This window comes from Lonchura striata, chromosome 3 (genome assembly GCF_046129695.1).
Source record: "Lonchura striata isolate bLonStr1 chromosome 3, bLonStr1.mat, whole genome shotgun sequence".
NCBI classification, from domain to species: Eukaryota; Metazoa; Chordata; class Aves; order Passeriformes; family Estrildidae; genus Lonchura; species Lonchura striata.
This window is the reverse complement of record NC_134605.1, coordinates 47,373,924-47,388,791: the sequence shown is the minus strand read 5'-3', so window position 1 is coordinate 47,388,791 and position 14,868 is coordinate 47,373,924. Positions and strand designations below refer to the sequence as shown.

The 14,868-nt window shown below is 37.1% G+C and overlaps 1 protein-coding gene across 7 annotated transcripts in view; it reads left to right on the top strand.

The window, feature by feature from the left end:
* RGS7 (regulator of G protein signaling 7) overlaps positions 1 to 14,868 on the top strand; it is a 227,388-nt gene that overhangs the window by 194,130 nt on the left and 18,390 nt on the right. For 4 of the 7 annotated variants that reach the window (XM_031504336.2, XM_021527044.3, XM_021527038.3 and 1 more), the window contains 2 exons: positions 2,551 to 2,737; positions 5,468 to 5,557. In XM_031504336.2, coding sequence (XP_031360196.1) covers positions 2,551 to 2,737; positions 5,468 to 5,557 — 277 coding nt within the window. Of the gene's footprint in view, positions 1 to 2,550; positions 2,738 to 5,467; positions 5,558 to 7,681; positions 11,353 to 14,868 lie in introns of those variants that run through there. The other 3 variants (XM_021527042.3, XM_021527040.3, XM_031504338.2) reach the window with 2 other exon arrangements.

The following is a 14,868-nucleotide window of genomic DNA, read 5'->3' as shown; positions in this document are numbered from 1 at the left end:
GTACAGGGAGCTCTTTTGATTTGAAGCTCTGTGCTGAGGTCTTGCTGACTATTTCAACTTCATCTGTGCTATTGGTTGCCATGGGATATTTGAAAAAGATATTTTTGAAAATTCAAGAGAGAGCAGCCTTATTTTTGTCATTTTTAAACTTTGAATATTTGAATTCAATGCTCTGTAGGAGGAGGGCAGGCATCTTTTCTTAAAAGATAAGTAGATTAAATTCTTAAAATGTGTGTTGGCTGTGAAATAAGCACCCTAGACATAACACATAAATCATAATTCTTCCTACTTTTAGAGAGGTTTCTATATTTAGAGTTTCACATTTTTAGTTGAGTCTTTGAATGCTATTGTTAGAAGGGTAAAATTAAATTAATCTATCAAAGAACTGGTGTTCAGCCTGTAAGGATGGGTCTACACAACCTCCCTATTCTATGCTGCAAGCAACTAAGTTAAATTTCTTGACATTTATCTCCCATCTGTTTCCCCATAATCGAATATAACCTACTATATGAAAACAGTTTACTTGTAAAAGAAAATACCATCCTAAGGCATGTTTGCAGCAACTTCCAGAATTATTGGCCGTGATACAATGGAACAAAAAAGGAAGTGATATCTCTGAACTAGATCCACAGGATGTCTGCAGGGAGACATAAAATGTGTGTTTACAAAGAGCATCCTTCCCTTTCATTTTTGTGTTCCTTACCTGACTTGGAGACACATGAGTAATCAGTCAATCCCAGAAGATGCACTTGAAGGGGTTAGCACTGCAGGATATGTGCTTTTAAATGCAAATATCGAAAGCAGCTTAAGGAAACCAAAGTAGGTTGCCTAAATTTGAGAGTGTGAACTGAATTAGAGTTTGTGAGCTTTGCAGTTTTAAAACTTGAGTGATCAGGCATTTCTTCTTGCTGCATTGCCATCATATTCTCAGGATACAACCCCAGGCTCTGTGCATGACTATGTTCAATTCACACTGTATTTCATCCATAAAAGTGATGCTACCCAAAAGTTTTGAAACTGGAGTTCTATTGGCACAGATCCCCTTTCTGACCTTGGAGAAACCATTGTACATTATTACATTATTAATATATTTGCAAAACTGGGACAATATTGCTTCTCTGTCTCTTGGAGAATTTTAGATGAAGAAAAATTGCTTATGTATTATTGAAATTGAAGGTTGTAGAAATACCTAAAATAGTCATCTTAGTAGCGTGAAACTGACCAGGCTGGCTTGTGGAAAATGAGCACAGGCTCCTTCCATCTGTGCTGCAAAAAGTTTCAAAACAGGACTATGAAGGAATAATTGCTTCCTGAGAGGTAAATTTTCTCCAGAGAAGGATATCTTATAGCAGGAATACTGTAAGGTTTGCTATGCTTTACTATCCTAAGTGTTTTGCAATAATTAAATTAGAATCTGGGTTAAGGGTGGTGTCATTTTGTTTTCTTGGGAGTCTGAGTACAGTTTCACTGTTCTCTCCTATCCCATCCTTGTTGAACTCAGCTAAGAGAGCTTGTGTTGATCTCACCCTAAGCAGGGTGCAAACCACAAGATGTACCAAATTTATTTGTAAGCCTTGGAAAATCCAGTTGATTTCAAAGTTAAATCACTTCATGGCTCAGCTTATCTGTTTCATAGGATCAGCTGTGTCAGAACAATAATGAAAAGTTGCAATGGTATATATTACATGTTTACCAAAGTCAAACTTTAGTTGAGCTCTTGGATTAGGGGGAGAAGAACTAACTGATCTGAACTATGTCTAAGAATGGGATCCTAGATTAATTTAGGATTATTTTGTGACATGAGAGAGTCTGAGCACCAATAGAAGAAATAATGAAATAAAAGCTTACAGCTAGCTGTCTATGACCATAAAGTGCTTAAGGCCTTTTGAGTGATCTAGCTCCAGACTGAATGAGGATACAGTGAACTGGCTGCACTACATATTGCTGGCCAATGTTGGTTTTCTCAGCACAAGAATGTGTAATTCCATTCAGCATTTTTATCAAAAATATGCATGTAAATGGGATGCTGAAAAAATAAATTAAATTATAATTACGAAAACAAATGCTTTTCCAATGTATGCATGATTTCTGATTAACAAAATTAGAATTATACAGTTTAGGATATAGTAGGACTCAGAGATTCATGTAGATAGCAAGAATATAAATGATTAGTTTTTGAAGGAATGTCAAAAAGCAGTCAGTTTATAAGTAATATAAGCCCTTGTGGTTCAGCCAAAATGAAGTGTCAGTTTAATTCAAGCTAAATCTGAAATCTTCCTGCAAGCATGTTACCATACATAAGTAATGAAGGATTTCCTATCTGTCCCATGAAGAGCCTTCTAAAAATTGCTTCCCTAGGAGGATTGATTGCCTTGAGACAGTATGCCAGAATGCTGATCCCAACATAAAATCACTCGGCTTTTTCTTATTTTAGCATGTCTTGATGAAAACTTCAGTTACTTAATTTCTTTTTTAAGAGCAAGGGAGAATGAGGGCAATTCATTAGTGGCTAGCCTGAACTGGAAGTCAAGATGCTGTGTTGTGCCCTAGGTTCTGGTTAGCAGTAGAAGACCTGAAGAAGAGGCCTATCCGTGAAGTTCCTGCTCGTGTCCAAGAAATCTGGCAAGAATTTCTTGCTCCAGGTGCACCCAGTGCCATCAACCTAGATTCAAAAAGTTATGACAAAACCACTCAGAACGTGAAGGAACCTGGAAGATACACATTTGAAGATGCACAGGTCAGTTTGCAATCATGTTTATGGGCGTCTGAAGTGGAATATCATCTAGTGAAATCTATGCAAAAATGAGATGTATTTGGGAATTAAATGATAATGCCCTGCTTCCTAAAATGCCATTTTGGCAATGCAAATGTGTAACCTTCTTTCTTTCATGAGGTATATGAAGTTCATGAAACTTCTGTGCTTGATATAGAGTTTTCAAGTGGACTTTGAATAAAGGAAAACATGTAGTGAAGAAAAAATGAAGTACTTCTGTATTAAATCTAACACTTCATGTGACTTATAACAATATTTAATCTCTGAAGACTTCTGAGAAAAGCAATAGAAAATAATTGGATTCACAGTAAAAGTAGCAGAGCTAGTATCATCCTCCATTTCATCAGCAGCCCAGTGATGAAAATTTAATTATTAATGCAAAGTGAAATGGTGTCAAAAGAAGAGATTGAGATCATATCCCTGCAGAATTTCCTCCAGCTTGATTATTAGGTCATCATCTTGGGACTCAGGAGATGCCGCTACAGGCCCCGTGAAGGAGAGAATGGAATTGAACTGAGGCTTTCTTCTTTTTGGGAGAATGCCTCTGCCCTAAATATGAAGGGGAATAATTTTACCTCCTTCTAATTTTTCCATTATGAGAATAACAACCTGTGAAGAAACAACAACGTTTTCAGTAGACCCTGTGTCATAGTCACTGTTTTGAAGTACTTTGCATTAAACCAAACATAAAATTTTTGCTTGCATCTGCTGACCCCTGGAGATTTAAGAATGCAGTGTATAGAAAAGACATAAATGGCAAAAGTAAACGGTAGAGAAAGATTAAAGGTTTTTAAAAAATGTGTCTTTGCAGTTGAGTGAGTAATTGACATTTAAATTCCTTGACAGTATCCTTTTACATATATATATATATATATAAAATAAGTGTAAAATTTCAATACCCTTTTACTGCCAGATCTCTCTTGTAATTTTGTCCTTTATTTATGAAAGGCATTTATGGAGTATTCAGTATTTATGTAAGCAGGACTTTGCTTCCTGCAGAGGACCTCTGCTTACTTCATCCAATTCAGCACAAAACCTTAAACCCAGTAGCCTCAGTTTCTCTGGAAAAGGGACAGGCTGCACCTGCTGTGCTCATGTTGAAGCTTTAGGATCTTTAAAGTGTCCCATCTGAGGTAGAGGGTTTTTTCGGGAGTAGGGCTCTGCCTCTGCAACAAGCTTTTTTTGGCCTGCCAGCTGGGAAGGAGACCACTGGTGTGCCATTCTGGCAGCTGGTGGGTCATTTAATTGTGATTAAAAATGTATGAAAAGCATTTCTGGACTGGAAATATAGAAAGATGAAGCTCCATGTAAAATCTAGATACATAAGTAAAATAGGACACATAAGTAAAAATAGCCTGATTGTGCTAAATATGTGCATTAACGTGTCCTGGCTAATGTGTACATTAACAATACTAATACAGCCCAAATTATTCTTGCTTTTACAGGCATATTTCTTGTACAGAAATAAAATTTTAATGCCTGTCACCTCACCTCTTTCTGCTCTCTGTTGACTTCATTGCCTGCTTTCACAGACACTGAATGAAAAAACCTTCCCAAATAAAAAAGTCTAAGTCCTGATTAGACATCAGAATTTCTCTGCTTACTATAAGATATACAAAGACATGTAGAATAATTTATATGGTTTCTAATACAGCAAAAAATAAACATCAGTTCTAATTTTAGCTTTAATTTTCAGACAAGGTGGAGAGTTTTGGAGTTTTTTTGTTTGTTTTAGGTTTTTTTATGTTACTAATTTTATACACTACCAAGCTGATAAACAGTATTTTCTTTCCAGTTTGTTTGTTGTTTCCCAATTACTGTGCTACAGGTTTCCTACAGTAAAAAATAGAATTTGAGTAAAACAAAAACTCCATGAAAATAGCTAACCATAGAATAGCTAATGATTCAGGATTTTTTAAGAATGTTTTTGAGAGAATTTTCTGTTCTGGCTGCTTTTTCTACAAATCTTATCTCTAGCATATAATCAGAACTAGAATTATCAAGTGTTCTACATCACAGATTTATTTTATTTTTTAGAAATTAGAACATTCCAGAATTAAAAGCTTTTTAAGCTTCTTTTGTAATTTATTTTCTGAATAAAGGTTTCCAAATTTTCATATGCCTCTGAAGAATTAATTTCTTAAAAAAATAGATTAGCCTGGAACTATTTTTCAATTTACATATGTAATTTCATTTTTATATTGTTAGCTGGACAGCAGACTAAACAACTGTCAAAGGATGAATTTAAAACCTAGTATCTCTTCCTAGTACCTCTGACATCACAAGATGTCTTCAGAAACTAATTCAGAAAATCTGATGAGGAAGGACCCACAGCACTTAATTTCATTGCTTACCTAAACTAACTAATGTAAGGGAGGTTTGAAATTGGACCTGAAGCTCGGACTCAGTTATCAATTCTTAGAAAATAATTTTGCACTGGCAAATTTGGTCAATAAATTAAAGAAAGGTGTGGGATAAGAAATGGGTGGGATTTCGGCTTTAAGAATAGAAAGTAATTCAGAACTGAGTTGCTCTGAAATTCAGCTGAATAGATCTGAAACCTGCTTATCCTATAATACTTCCCATTCACAGTAGTGCTAGCTGGTGTATGTTCCATGGCCAAAACATGTGGCTGCCTCCCATTTTCTGTGTGTCCTCTTATGTGGCAGTAACAGCCCCTCCCTTCCTTTTCAGGAGCACATTTACAAACTGATGAAAAGTGATTCTTATCCTCGTTTTATACGATCCAGTGCCTACCAGGAGCTGCTACAGGCCAAGAAAAAGGTATTGGTCCATCTTGCCTTTGTCTTGCCACTGTGCAAAGCAGTGGTTATGTTTGCAACAATACTCAGTCTTCTCTCCCCTGTGCCAGTGCAACTGGATATCTGGTAGGTGACCAGCTTGGCGTTTTTGGAGGGTCACATACACACAGGAATTCAATATACATATATGTGTATATATCCTGCATGCGGGCATGTTTCAATAAGTTAATCTAGCAAAACTTATTTTTATTTTTACATCCCATATTGTACTGTTTTCTCTGTTATGAAGCACCTTAAATTGCAAAGTGCTTTACAAATACATTAAAAAAAAATAAAATAAAATCCCAGAAGAATAGTCTTTCATGTTTGCAAGTTTGCTTATGTAACATTTGTTGTTCTCTTTATTCCACCTATGAAAGCTACAGAATGTATTTAGAAACAATCTTATTCATATGAATAACTTCTAACTTCAACTATAAATACAGGGGCTTCCCAATTTTGTTTCTTTCCCTATTACTACATGAATAGTTTTGAGTAGGCTAGGAATCTGACTTGAAAGACTGATCATGTCACACTTCGGCAAACAGAAGTTCATGTCTTGGTATGTAACATTTTCTTAGAAAAATTCAGCTTATGGAATGGGTTCTGAATAGCCACAGCCCAGAGTATGTGGAGCAGCCTGTACAATGCAGATTTTCATGATGATAAATAATTCTATTAGTGGGCTCTAAACAGTAATCTCCTAGAATCAGCTGGGAGCCCTGTGCCTTGCAAAATCAGGGCCCCGATTGTTACTGGAACAAGGTAGTTATTAACACCGTAGCCTTCTATTGTTAATAATGACAACCTAAAATTATATGAAAGTGCTGTGTGATTTTGTTTTTTGTTCAAACGTTGATTTCTGAAGATCCAATATAGAGAGAGATGTTGAAAGTACCAGAAAGCTTCAACTGTCCGTGTGAAGTCCTTAAGTTTGTGAATGTCAGTTCATTAACACAATATGTGCACTTCATTATTTCTTTTTACTTTCAGTTTTTCTTTAAATTCAAACCAGTTTGATCCCCATGAAAAATTACTTTTGTCTAGTACTATATCTGTTTTGCCCATCCCCTGTTTTGCCAAGTCCCATTACAGCCTCATACCTGTGTTTGCTTCCTGATTTCTACAAACTTTGTTTTGCAGTCCATTGTTACATCAAACCTCCTTTTCTACTCCATTGTCTTGCTTTTCTTTTCCCCCTCCTTTTTCTTTTTGTTTCTTTTGTTTTGTTTATTTCAAATTTAAGTTGGAAAACACTCTGGATCGTCGAACATCTTTTGAGAAATTCACACGCAATGTGGTAAGTTTGTTGCCTCGGAAGACTAGTAAGCCTGATGGGACATCCTTCTCCCCTTCCCCTCACTGATCCCTACTTTCCCTTTTGCTTCTCTAACTTGGTGGTTAAAAGTGTATTCATCACAGCTTGTGAATTTTCCTGGGAATGACAGCTTTATAATGTGCTTTCATTACAACCCCTCCTCCCTAGTCCCTTTCCCACTGATCTCAACACATGGAGGAATGGACATTTGGGAGCCATGCTTTTTGCATTAGGAAGCATGAAATTAGTCACTTTCCCCGCCCCCCCTATAATTTTAGTAAAGAATCTGTTAAAACATGCTGGATGTTGTTTCTTTTCCTGGTGCCTTCTTAAATACTAAGTCTAAAACAGTTGAATACTTTGGATTTCCATCCTGTCTTCCTTTTATTTTACTAAAAAATACTTTGTCCCTGTTTTTTCATTTTGGCGCAGGGAAAAAAAAACAATAATAATTTTACCATCTTCCTTAATGTCTCACAGCTTCTACAGGAGGAAAGAATTCATGCTGTTTATATGCAAGGGTTTGATTTGGATTCATTTTCATAATGGACTAAAAGAATTGATTTTTTTCTTATACTATATAACTTTTGAAAGCTATTTCTCAAAGGCAAAAAAAAAAAAAAAAGAAGGCTGGTAGATTTTGTGTGGGCGTTCTTTTGCCAGCTGCCAAAATATCCACTGATTTTGTGATACTTGGGATTCTTTTTACTTATCCAGTTTCTTTGGGATTTTTTTTCTTTTACATTGTGAAAGTTCCAACTAAAGAATTCAACGCATTTATTTTTGTAGGGCAGAAACATCCCTATTTTTCCATGCCATAAAAACTGTACACCAACACTGAGGGCGAGCACTAACCTGTTATGAAAAGAGGTAGAAAGATCTTGGATTATACTCGAGTTTGTCTGCATTGTCTGTTGAATTGTGCAGGTGACGCTGCTCTGTGTGTGTGTGTGTGTGCGTCAGTGGCTTTTTCTGTGACCTGGTTAGTGGAGCTGTGTGTGTTGAAATGAACAATATGAGAGCTTTCAGCAAAGATCATGGTTTTTGTTTTTTTAGTTTCTAGGCAAGGAGAAGCAGTTGTCAGAAACTGTCTCCCCTGTAATGAGGCTCAAGAGTATTGCCTCAAGTATTTAAAAAATACAAATATACTTTCCAGTAATCAAAAAAAAAAAAAAAAAAGAAAAAGAAAAAAACACAGTGAAAGTTTTGTGAGGCTGTGGGAATATCTCACTTTTAAAAACAAAACAGTAATCCTTTAACTACTTTCTTATAGGTAAAGGCTTCCTGTAATATGCTTTGAATCCACTGTAATCAGGAAGAAATTTGGATTCAATGGGACAAAGTCAGTAAAGGACACTAAAAGTAAATAAACAGTCACAAAGGAAACTATCCCAATGTTTGAAACAAAAACCCCTATGTTTTGCATGGTGGTGTTGCCATAGCATGTTGCAGTGTGATTTGTGTGTTGTCTAAACAGGTTGGATCTATAAAACAACATTGTACATGATAGCACCATACATGATAATTCTGTTATAATTCAGCAGGAAGTTCTATATTAACAAAAAGTCTGTAAAAGAGAGTGCACAGAGTGGGTAACACATACAGACCTTTGCAGGCCAGACTTTTCCCCAGTCACAGTGCCTGGCAAGCTGCAATGCTGCATTTATTCAAGGTGTTTTGAGTAGCCCAGGGGTCAGGAATTGGCTATGGTAAACATTGTGCAAACAGGTGACCATGAGGGGGGAAATAGCAAGCTGCAGGTAGAGGGGTTGGGAATACAGCCCAGAAAAGGAAAATGGGAAGACAAGACTGGGAGATGCTGAAAACCCTCCCAGAGCAGCCTTACAGATAAATCAGCAGTTCTGAGCACAAATGCTGGAGCACTGTGCCCTGCAGCTGTGCCTGATTTTCCTCCTGCTAATCTCAGGGCAGAGGTACCAGAATAGCAGCATGCCAGAGATGCAAAGCAGACCCAATAAACCATCTGAAAACTAGAAATGGAAAAGAGCAGTTCTGGACATTAGGTAGTTTGGTAGAAGAGGGGGGATTTTTTTTTTTTTTTCTTTTTCACAGAGCAAACTCTGAAATAAAATCTGTAGTTTTGCTTTTGTTCCAACTACTGCCTGTTAACCTGGGTGGAGTCTGTCAAGTCAGGTGACGTATGAAAGAAAAACAAATCACTGCTAGATCTATAATCTCTTTTAGACTGACAGCTGTGAGGCTTGCAAATTAATCCAGAATACCAGGATGCTCAAATGCAAACCTTTTTCCAAGATGACTGAATTCATGTTGCCCACTTCCTCAGGATCTCTTTCCGCCAGACATCCTTCTTCTTCCACTCTTGTTCTTGGTTGTGATGAGTTTATAAAATGTAATTGTCTATCTTAGTACAGTGGTTCCAACCAGCAGGGATGAGGGAAACATTTCTCAGAATATTCTACAGTGTACTGATTAACTTGATCAACTGCAAAGAGAAGAAACTGTGGAATAGATCTGTTCTACTGATTAATACAGAAGATAGGTGAAAAGGGTCTTCTACAACCTGGATAAATCATCTCTGATTTAGTGAGATGAAAATTACAGTTTCTCTTCTCTGATGTTTTGCAATATTTAGACCATTTTTCACTGGATATTTTCCTCAGTTATATCAAAGTGGGTTTGTAGTAAACTAAATTAGACCTCAATTTTTTCCAATTGAATGTTTAATAAAAACACAGTAACCTTGGCTGTGTCTAGGGACTCAGTCTGAACAGATAGACTTGTAATTCATTATCTGATTTGTTGACTCTAGGAGGCTCCTGATCAATGTTATAAGAAATTGGGTTATACTTGCTACAGAAAGCATTTGTTAAACTAGAAACTTTGTAGAGGGCAATTACTCTGTACTATTTCACGAATTACATGGAAATAACCTACTACAATGAGTCATTATTTTAGTCTGATGGAGGAAAAAATAGAATTGGAGATATACACTAGGCTGAGCTCTGCATTTCAGTGATATAGAAGGGTTTTCTTTCCAGAATATTTTCAGTAAGCTGGTGCAGTTCATGAAAGGCCTAAATGCTCAGCTTAAACACTGACTAATTAGCTGCTCTGTAGATTTTTATAGTGCAAAATTGCTAATGACTTCAGCAGTCTGGAGCAGAAAATATGGTTAGCCTTAGAAACAGGTCTGCATTCACATAAAATATACAGAAGTAGTAGCAAGCTGACATTTGCTATATGTAATATTTATTAATGAACACTTTATAGTTTGTATCTGAGTAGTAGCCCCAGCTATCCTTGGTCTGCTTCACTTACACTTCTGGGTACTGTGTAAAAATACAGAGCACAGACACTGCAGCCCTACTGGAATGAAGCCATCGGATAAGTGAATTCCATGGAGCAACACGGGCAGGGATGTGTGTCACAGCTTTGAGCCAGAGCTCAGACAGTGATGCTGCTCTGGGCTCCCCCCTGCCTAGCTCAGCCCCTCAGCTTCCTCTTTGAGACTAATAGAAGTCCAGTCACCTGCAGCTCCCCAAGGGACTAGGGAAGTTAAAGATCTAAGTGATGGAGCAGGAGGATCTCATTGCAGGCTGAAGTAGTAGAGAGACTGAAATAAGCAGTTTCTGTGGCACTTAAAAACTCAAATTCTTTTGAAGAATTCACATGGGGAAGAAAACTATAAAAAAAAATTAAAAATTAAAACCTAAAAATCTCAGCAAATTTACCTCAAGGGCTAATATCTAAATTACAGAGGGGAAAAAGTAAGTGAATATATACTGGTAATGTTGATGGGAGCAAAGAGGTTCTTTAAGGAACAATTTTGTCTGTAATTTCTCATGCGCATGCAGGACTTGTGACATTGGCAGACTGAGCAGGACTTTGTGAGCCCCAGCCTGGTGCTTAGCTTTGATTACTGGTCTGGAACCCTCGAGACAAAGGGACCTTCTTTACAGGGGGAATGAGTTAATTTAATTTCCACCCCATGCAAATTTTATTGTCCCACAGAAACAAAGTTAATGAGGCAAGAAGGAGTCGCCTCCCTCCTTAGAGCTGTGGGGGGAGCCACTCCATCCTCATGTGTTGATGCCATGACTCCAGACACCACCATCAGTGTTAGCATTTCATCTGTCACAGCACAGTTATACAGAAAACAAAACAAAAAAAAGAGGTGCTTGTATATTTGTGAGGTCTTAGGGAAATAAGGGAAATACAGCCAAAACTAGACACAGTTCAGTTCATATATTAAACTAGAAAGCTATCAAACTATAATTATCTCCACTCATAACCCCATAAACAAGACCCCATTTAATAATTCTGAGTTTGAAACCATTGTATCTTATATTACCCATATCCTTTCTCCACTTCTTAAGTCTTCTCCCATTTACCTGGAAGGACTTGCTGACCAGAGTCCTTTGATATTTTTTTCCCCTCCAAACCAGCAACAATAGACTGTTTCATGCATGAGATTTGAATGCAAAGGCCATTGAACAGAGCACATTTTCACCGAGTTTCAATCCAATGTCACGTAACATGACATTGTGAATTACAGCCTAGAAATGGAAATTAAAACTCATAAAAGTAGCTTCCTCACTTATTATCAGTGGGTCATAGACTTTCTAGATGTTTGAACAAGAGTAATCTCTTTTCATGTTAAAATCTATCTCTTTATAGAGGAACAAAGCACATAAATAATTTAATCTGTTAATTAATAAATTTTACTTGAATTTTACTTTACCTATGAATAGGTAAAACTTGTGTACCCTACTGTACCAGACCAAAAGCCCATCTAGTTCTGAAACCCTGCCAAGGGCTACATTTTTCTCAAGTATAGCATTACCCAAGAAATTCAATGCTGTTTCAGCTGTGGAATCTCATTTTGAATTTACGAACAAGTTATTTCCAAAATTTAAACAAAAAAATAGTTAAAAGAAGTATAAATCACAAAGCTACTTTTTTGACAAATACAAAACAAGAATGAAAATAATAATTAATTGTAGAAATTAAGGCCTTCTCCATTTCAGGAAGAGATGTCATATTCATATTTGAATAAAAATAAAAAATTAATAATTTAAACTTTTATTTTGCCCTACTACTTAGTAAAAATTCCTAGTTTAAGGAGATTTTTAAAGAGCTATGCCCACAGAGGAAAATTATAAAGGACATGCCAATGGGGAATGGCCTCCCTGTGCTGTTCTGCAGTGACTGGAGCTAAGCTGCTGTGCTCTGTGCTGGAAGAGAGGAGCTTAGGAGTAACACTTGCACAACCAGGTTCATCCAAGTGAGGAGGCAGCACAGACTAGTCAGGTACTGGGCCAATGTCTTCCATTTTCCAGCTGATAAAATTTTACCTGATTCTTAGGCTTTTTGCATGAATGAGAACTGCAGAGAGGGATGGAAACTCAAAGAGTCAGGCCCAGGACAAATATATTAAAATTATTTTTCTTGTGCCTAAGTCCCTTGGAATCTACATTTCAGATGGTTATTCAAATTCAAATTACCCCATCTAGCAAGAGGTTTTAGGTTAATCACAAATGAGAGTAGCTCATCAGTAAATGCAAAGTGCAAAAGGAGAAAGAAATGGATGTTCCTGGATTTGGAGTGAGCCCAAACAGGAATGCAGTTCTTCAGCCACTGCCTCCCGCTTCAGATCATTGCAGGAAACAGTACAGTCCTAATGAGAAAGGAACAAAAGGTGCAAATCTCAGCCAGAGGCAGAAGGATTTCCCTGCACATGTAACTACTTAGCACTGCAGCTGTGCTGACAACTTGTGCCTCAAATTCAATAGATATTAGCCTTGTCCCCTTCCTCACATCTGAAAGAGAAATTCACCTGCACAGATGGTTGGCAGCAGCATCCTGTGCTGCTGTGGAAGCTGAAGCAGAATTCTGAACCCCAGAGCAGTGCTGAAGCGATGCCCTCGTGCTGGTAGAGCAAGGGCTGTCTCACCATGGAAAGGGATTTACTGCTTCTCCTGTGTCTCTCCAGATGTGCTCCTCTCAGGGGCTGTTTGCACGCCAGCTCTGTGTGTAGTGCCCTGCAATGTCACTTGGAAGCTTCTCCTGCTGATCTGGCTGAGCTGACAGTGTGCTGCAGGTGTTCCACACGTGAGCAGATGGGGAGCACTGAGACCAAGGAGGGCTGCTTCTCACTCCACATCTCATTTTGCTCACAGTGGGACAGCTCCCTCTCTTTCCCCGTCTGATGCATGGAGTTCTCTTTTCTAGTGCTACCAGTACAGGTCCTGGGGAGTAGCACCTGCACTGGCAATAAAGAAACTTTGAAAAAGGAACAGTTGAAGTTGCTTAAGCAGAAAGGAAGATAATTAATCTTCTAAAAAGAAAAAAGACGTGATCTTTACCATACATTTCAACTCCAACACCTGTAGACATTTCATATTGATTTCTTTTAAGCTACATATGTATGGAGGTTGTTGCTGAGTTTTTTCCTGGATTATTTGAGGTATTAATGTCATGCTGCATAAATCGATCAGTCAGCACAACTGTATTTAGTAGCATCTGTGCATAGCTTTATAATTTTGCCCCCTAAATTTTCTAGAAGTAAAGCTGAAAACTCAATGTCAGGCAGTTAGTATGTTCAAATAGGGACTGAATGCTGAGGCCGACTGATTTTGTACTTTTAGATATACTTGTGCACTCCAGCTGCTGTGCTGCCTTCTCATACTCTGACTCCCTTGTCAGGGTATGTGTGCAGGGTTGGTATCTGCATTATTAGTAAAATTCTTAAATAGTTACAACTGTTATGTCCAAAGTGCACTAATACAGCCAAAAAAAAATCCAAATCATCTTTAGAATTTAGCCATATGCTTCTAAATGTTGATGGCAAGAATATATATTGAAAATATTAATGATTTCCTTTTCATTATTCAGATCTAATAAGAAGAGGTGATAATTCTATATCTGGGGCTGTGTATTAAAAGTTTATTTTCCTAATCAGAGGACTTAATATGATTCAGAATAAGCATTTAAGAAGATATCTTAAGGAGGGTGTATCTTCTAAGCTGTCACTTTTCCAACTTTGTGATAAATTAGAAAAATATTAAGGCATGGAAAAAGAACTTTTGTTGTTGCTGTTGTTGTTCAGATGGAGGTTTTTCCGAGGCAGGGAGGGGAGTTGAAGGAGGGGACCATTCAGAGAGTTCCTGATCACTGTATGACTTTATATATCCAAATATATTAATAATTTAAATATCCAAAGATCAGCAGTATCCAGGGAGCAGGTTATGTGGAACACAGAAAAAATTTTTCATGACATCTCACTGTGTCTCTAGGGGAAAATTCAAATAATATGAAGAAAATTATCACACAAGTCAGATCAACTAATAACTACTTTTTGGCCTGGTTTTATGTCAGGACTTCCTCTTTTATGTGATAACATAATTAATTCCTGAGGTGCTAGGATTTGTTTATGGTCCATCTAGAAATTCTGGAAATTTTGAAACTCCTATATAGTTGTTGCAAATAATAATAAAAACTTATTTCATTGATTTTATACCACAATAAGCATTTATGCTTTCCAGTGTAGTATTGAGCAAATTGTAACTAATTGAGAACTCCTGGTTTTAATACTTTTTAATTAAGTGGGTTATGCAGTTCAGTACTAAAGGGAACTCATACATGTTTACAGAAAGTAGCCAGACTTTTACATCTGTGAACTTATATGCAAATAACCTAATGAAAAGCAAAGATAAGCACATGTTCAATATTTTCTGAGACTATGTCTAGCACCAAAAGTCCTGAATTGTCTAACAAAATAGTCAAAACATTAATCTCAGAAATGCTTTTAATGCTTTAAATTGTATTCCAAGGCCACGCTGCTGTTGAGGCTTTTTTGACTGTTTAAAAAGAAAAGAAGTCTTACTATAATAGCTTACCTGCTGCGTTAGAGGAATACATAACTCAAGGGTTAGAAAGTATCAAGAAGCTGTGAATTTAATATACATAGAAAGTGGCAGATGCAGGGAAGACAG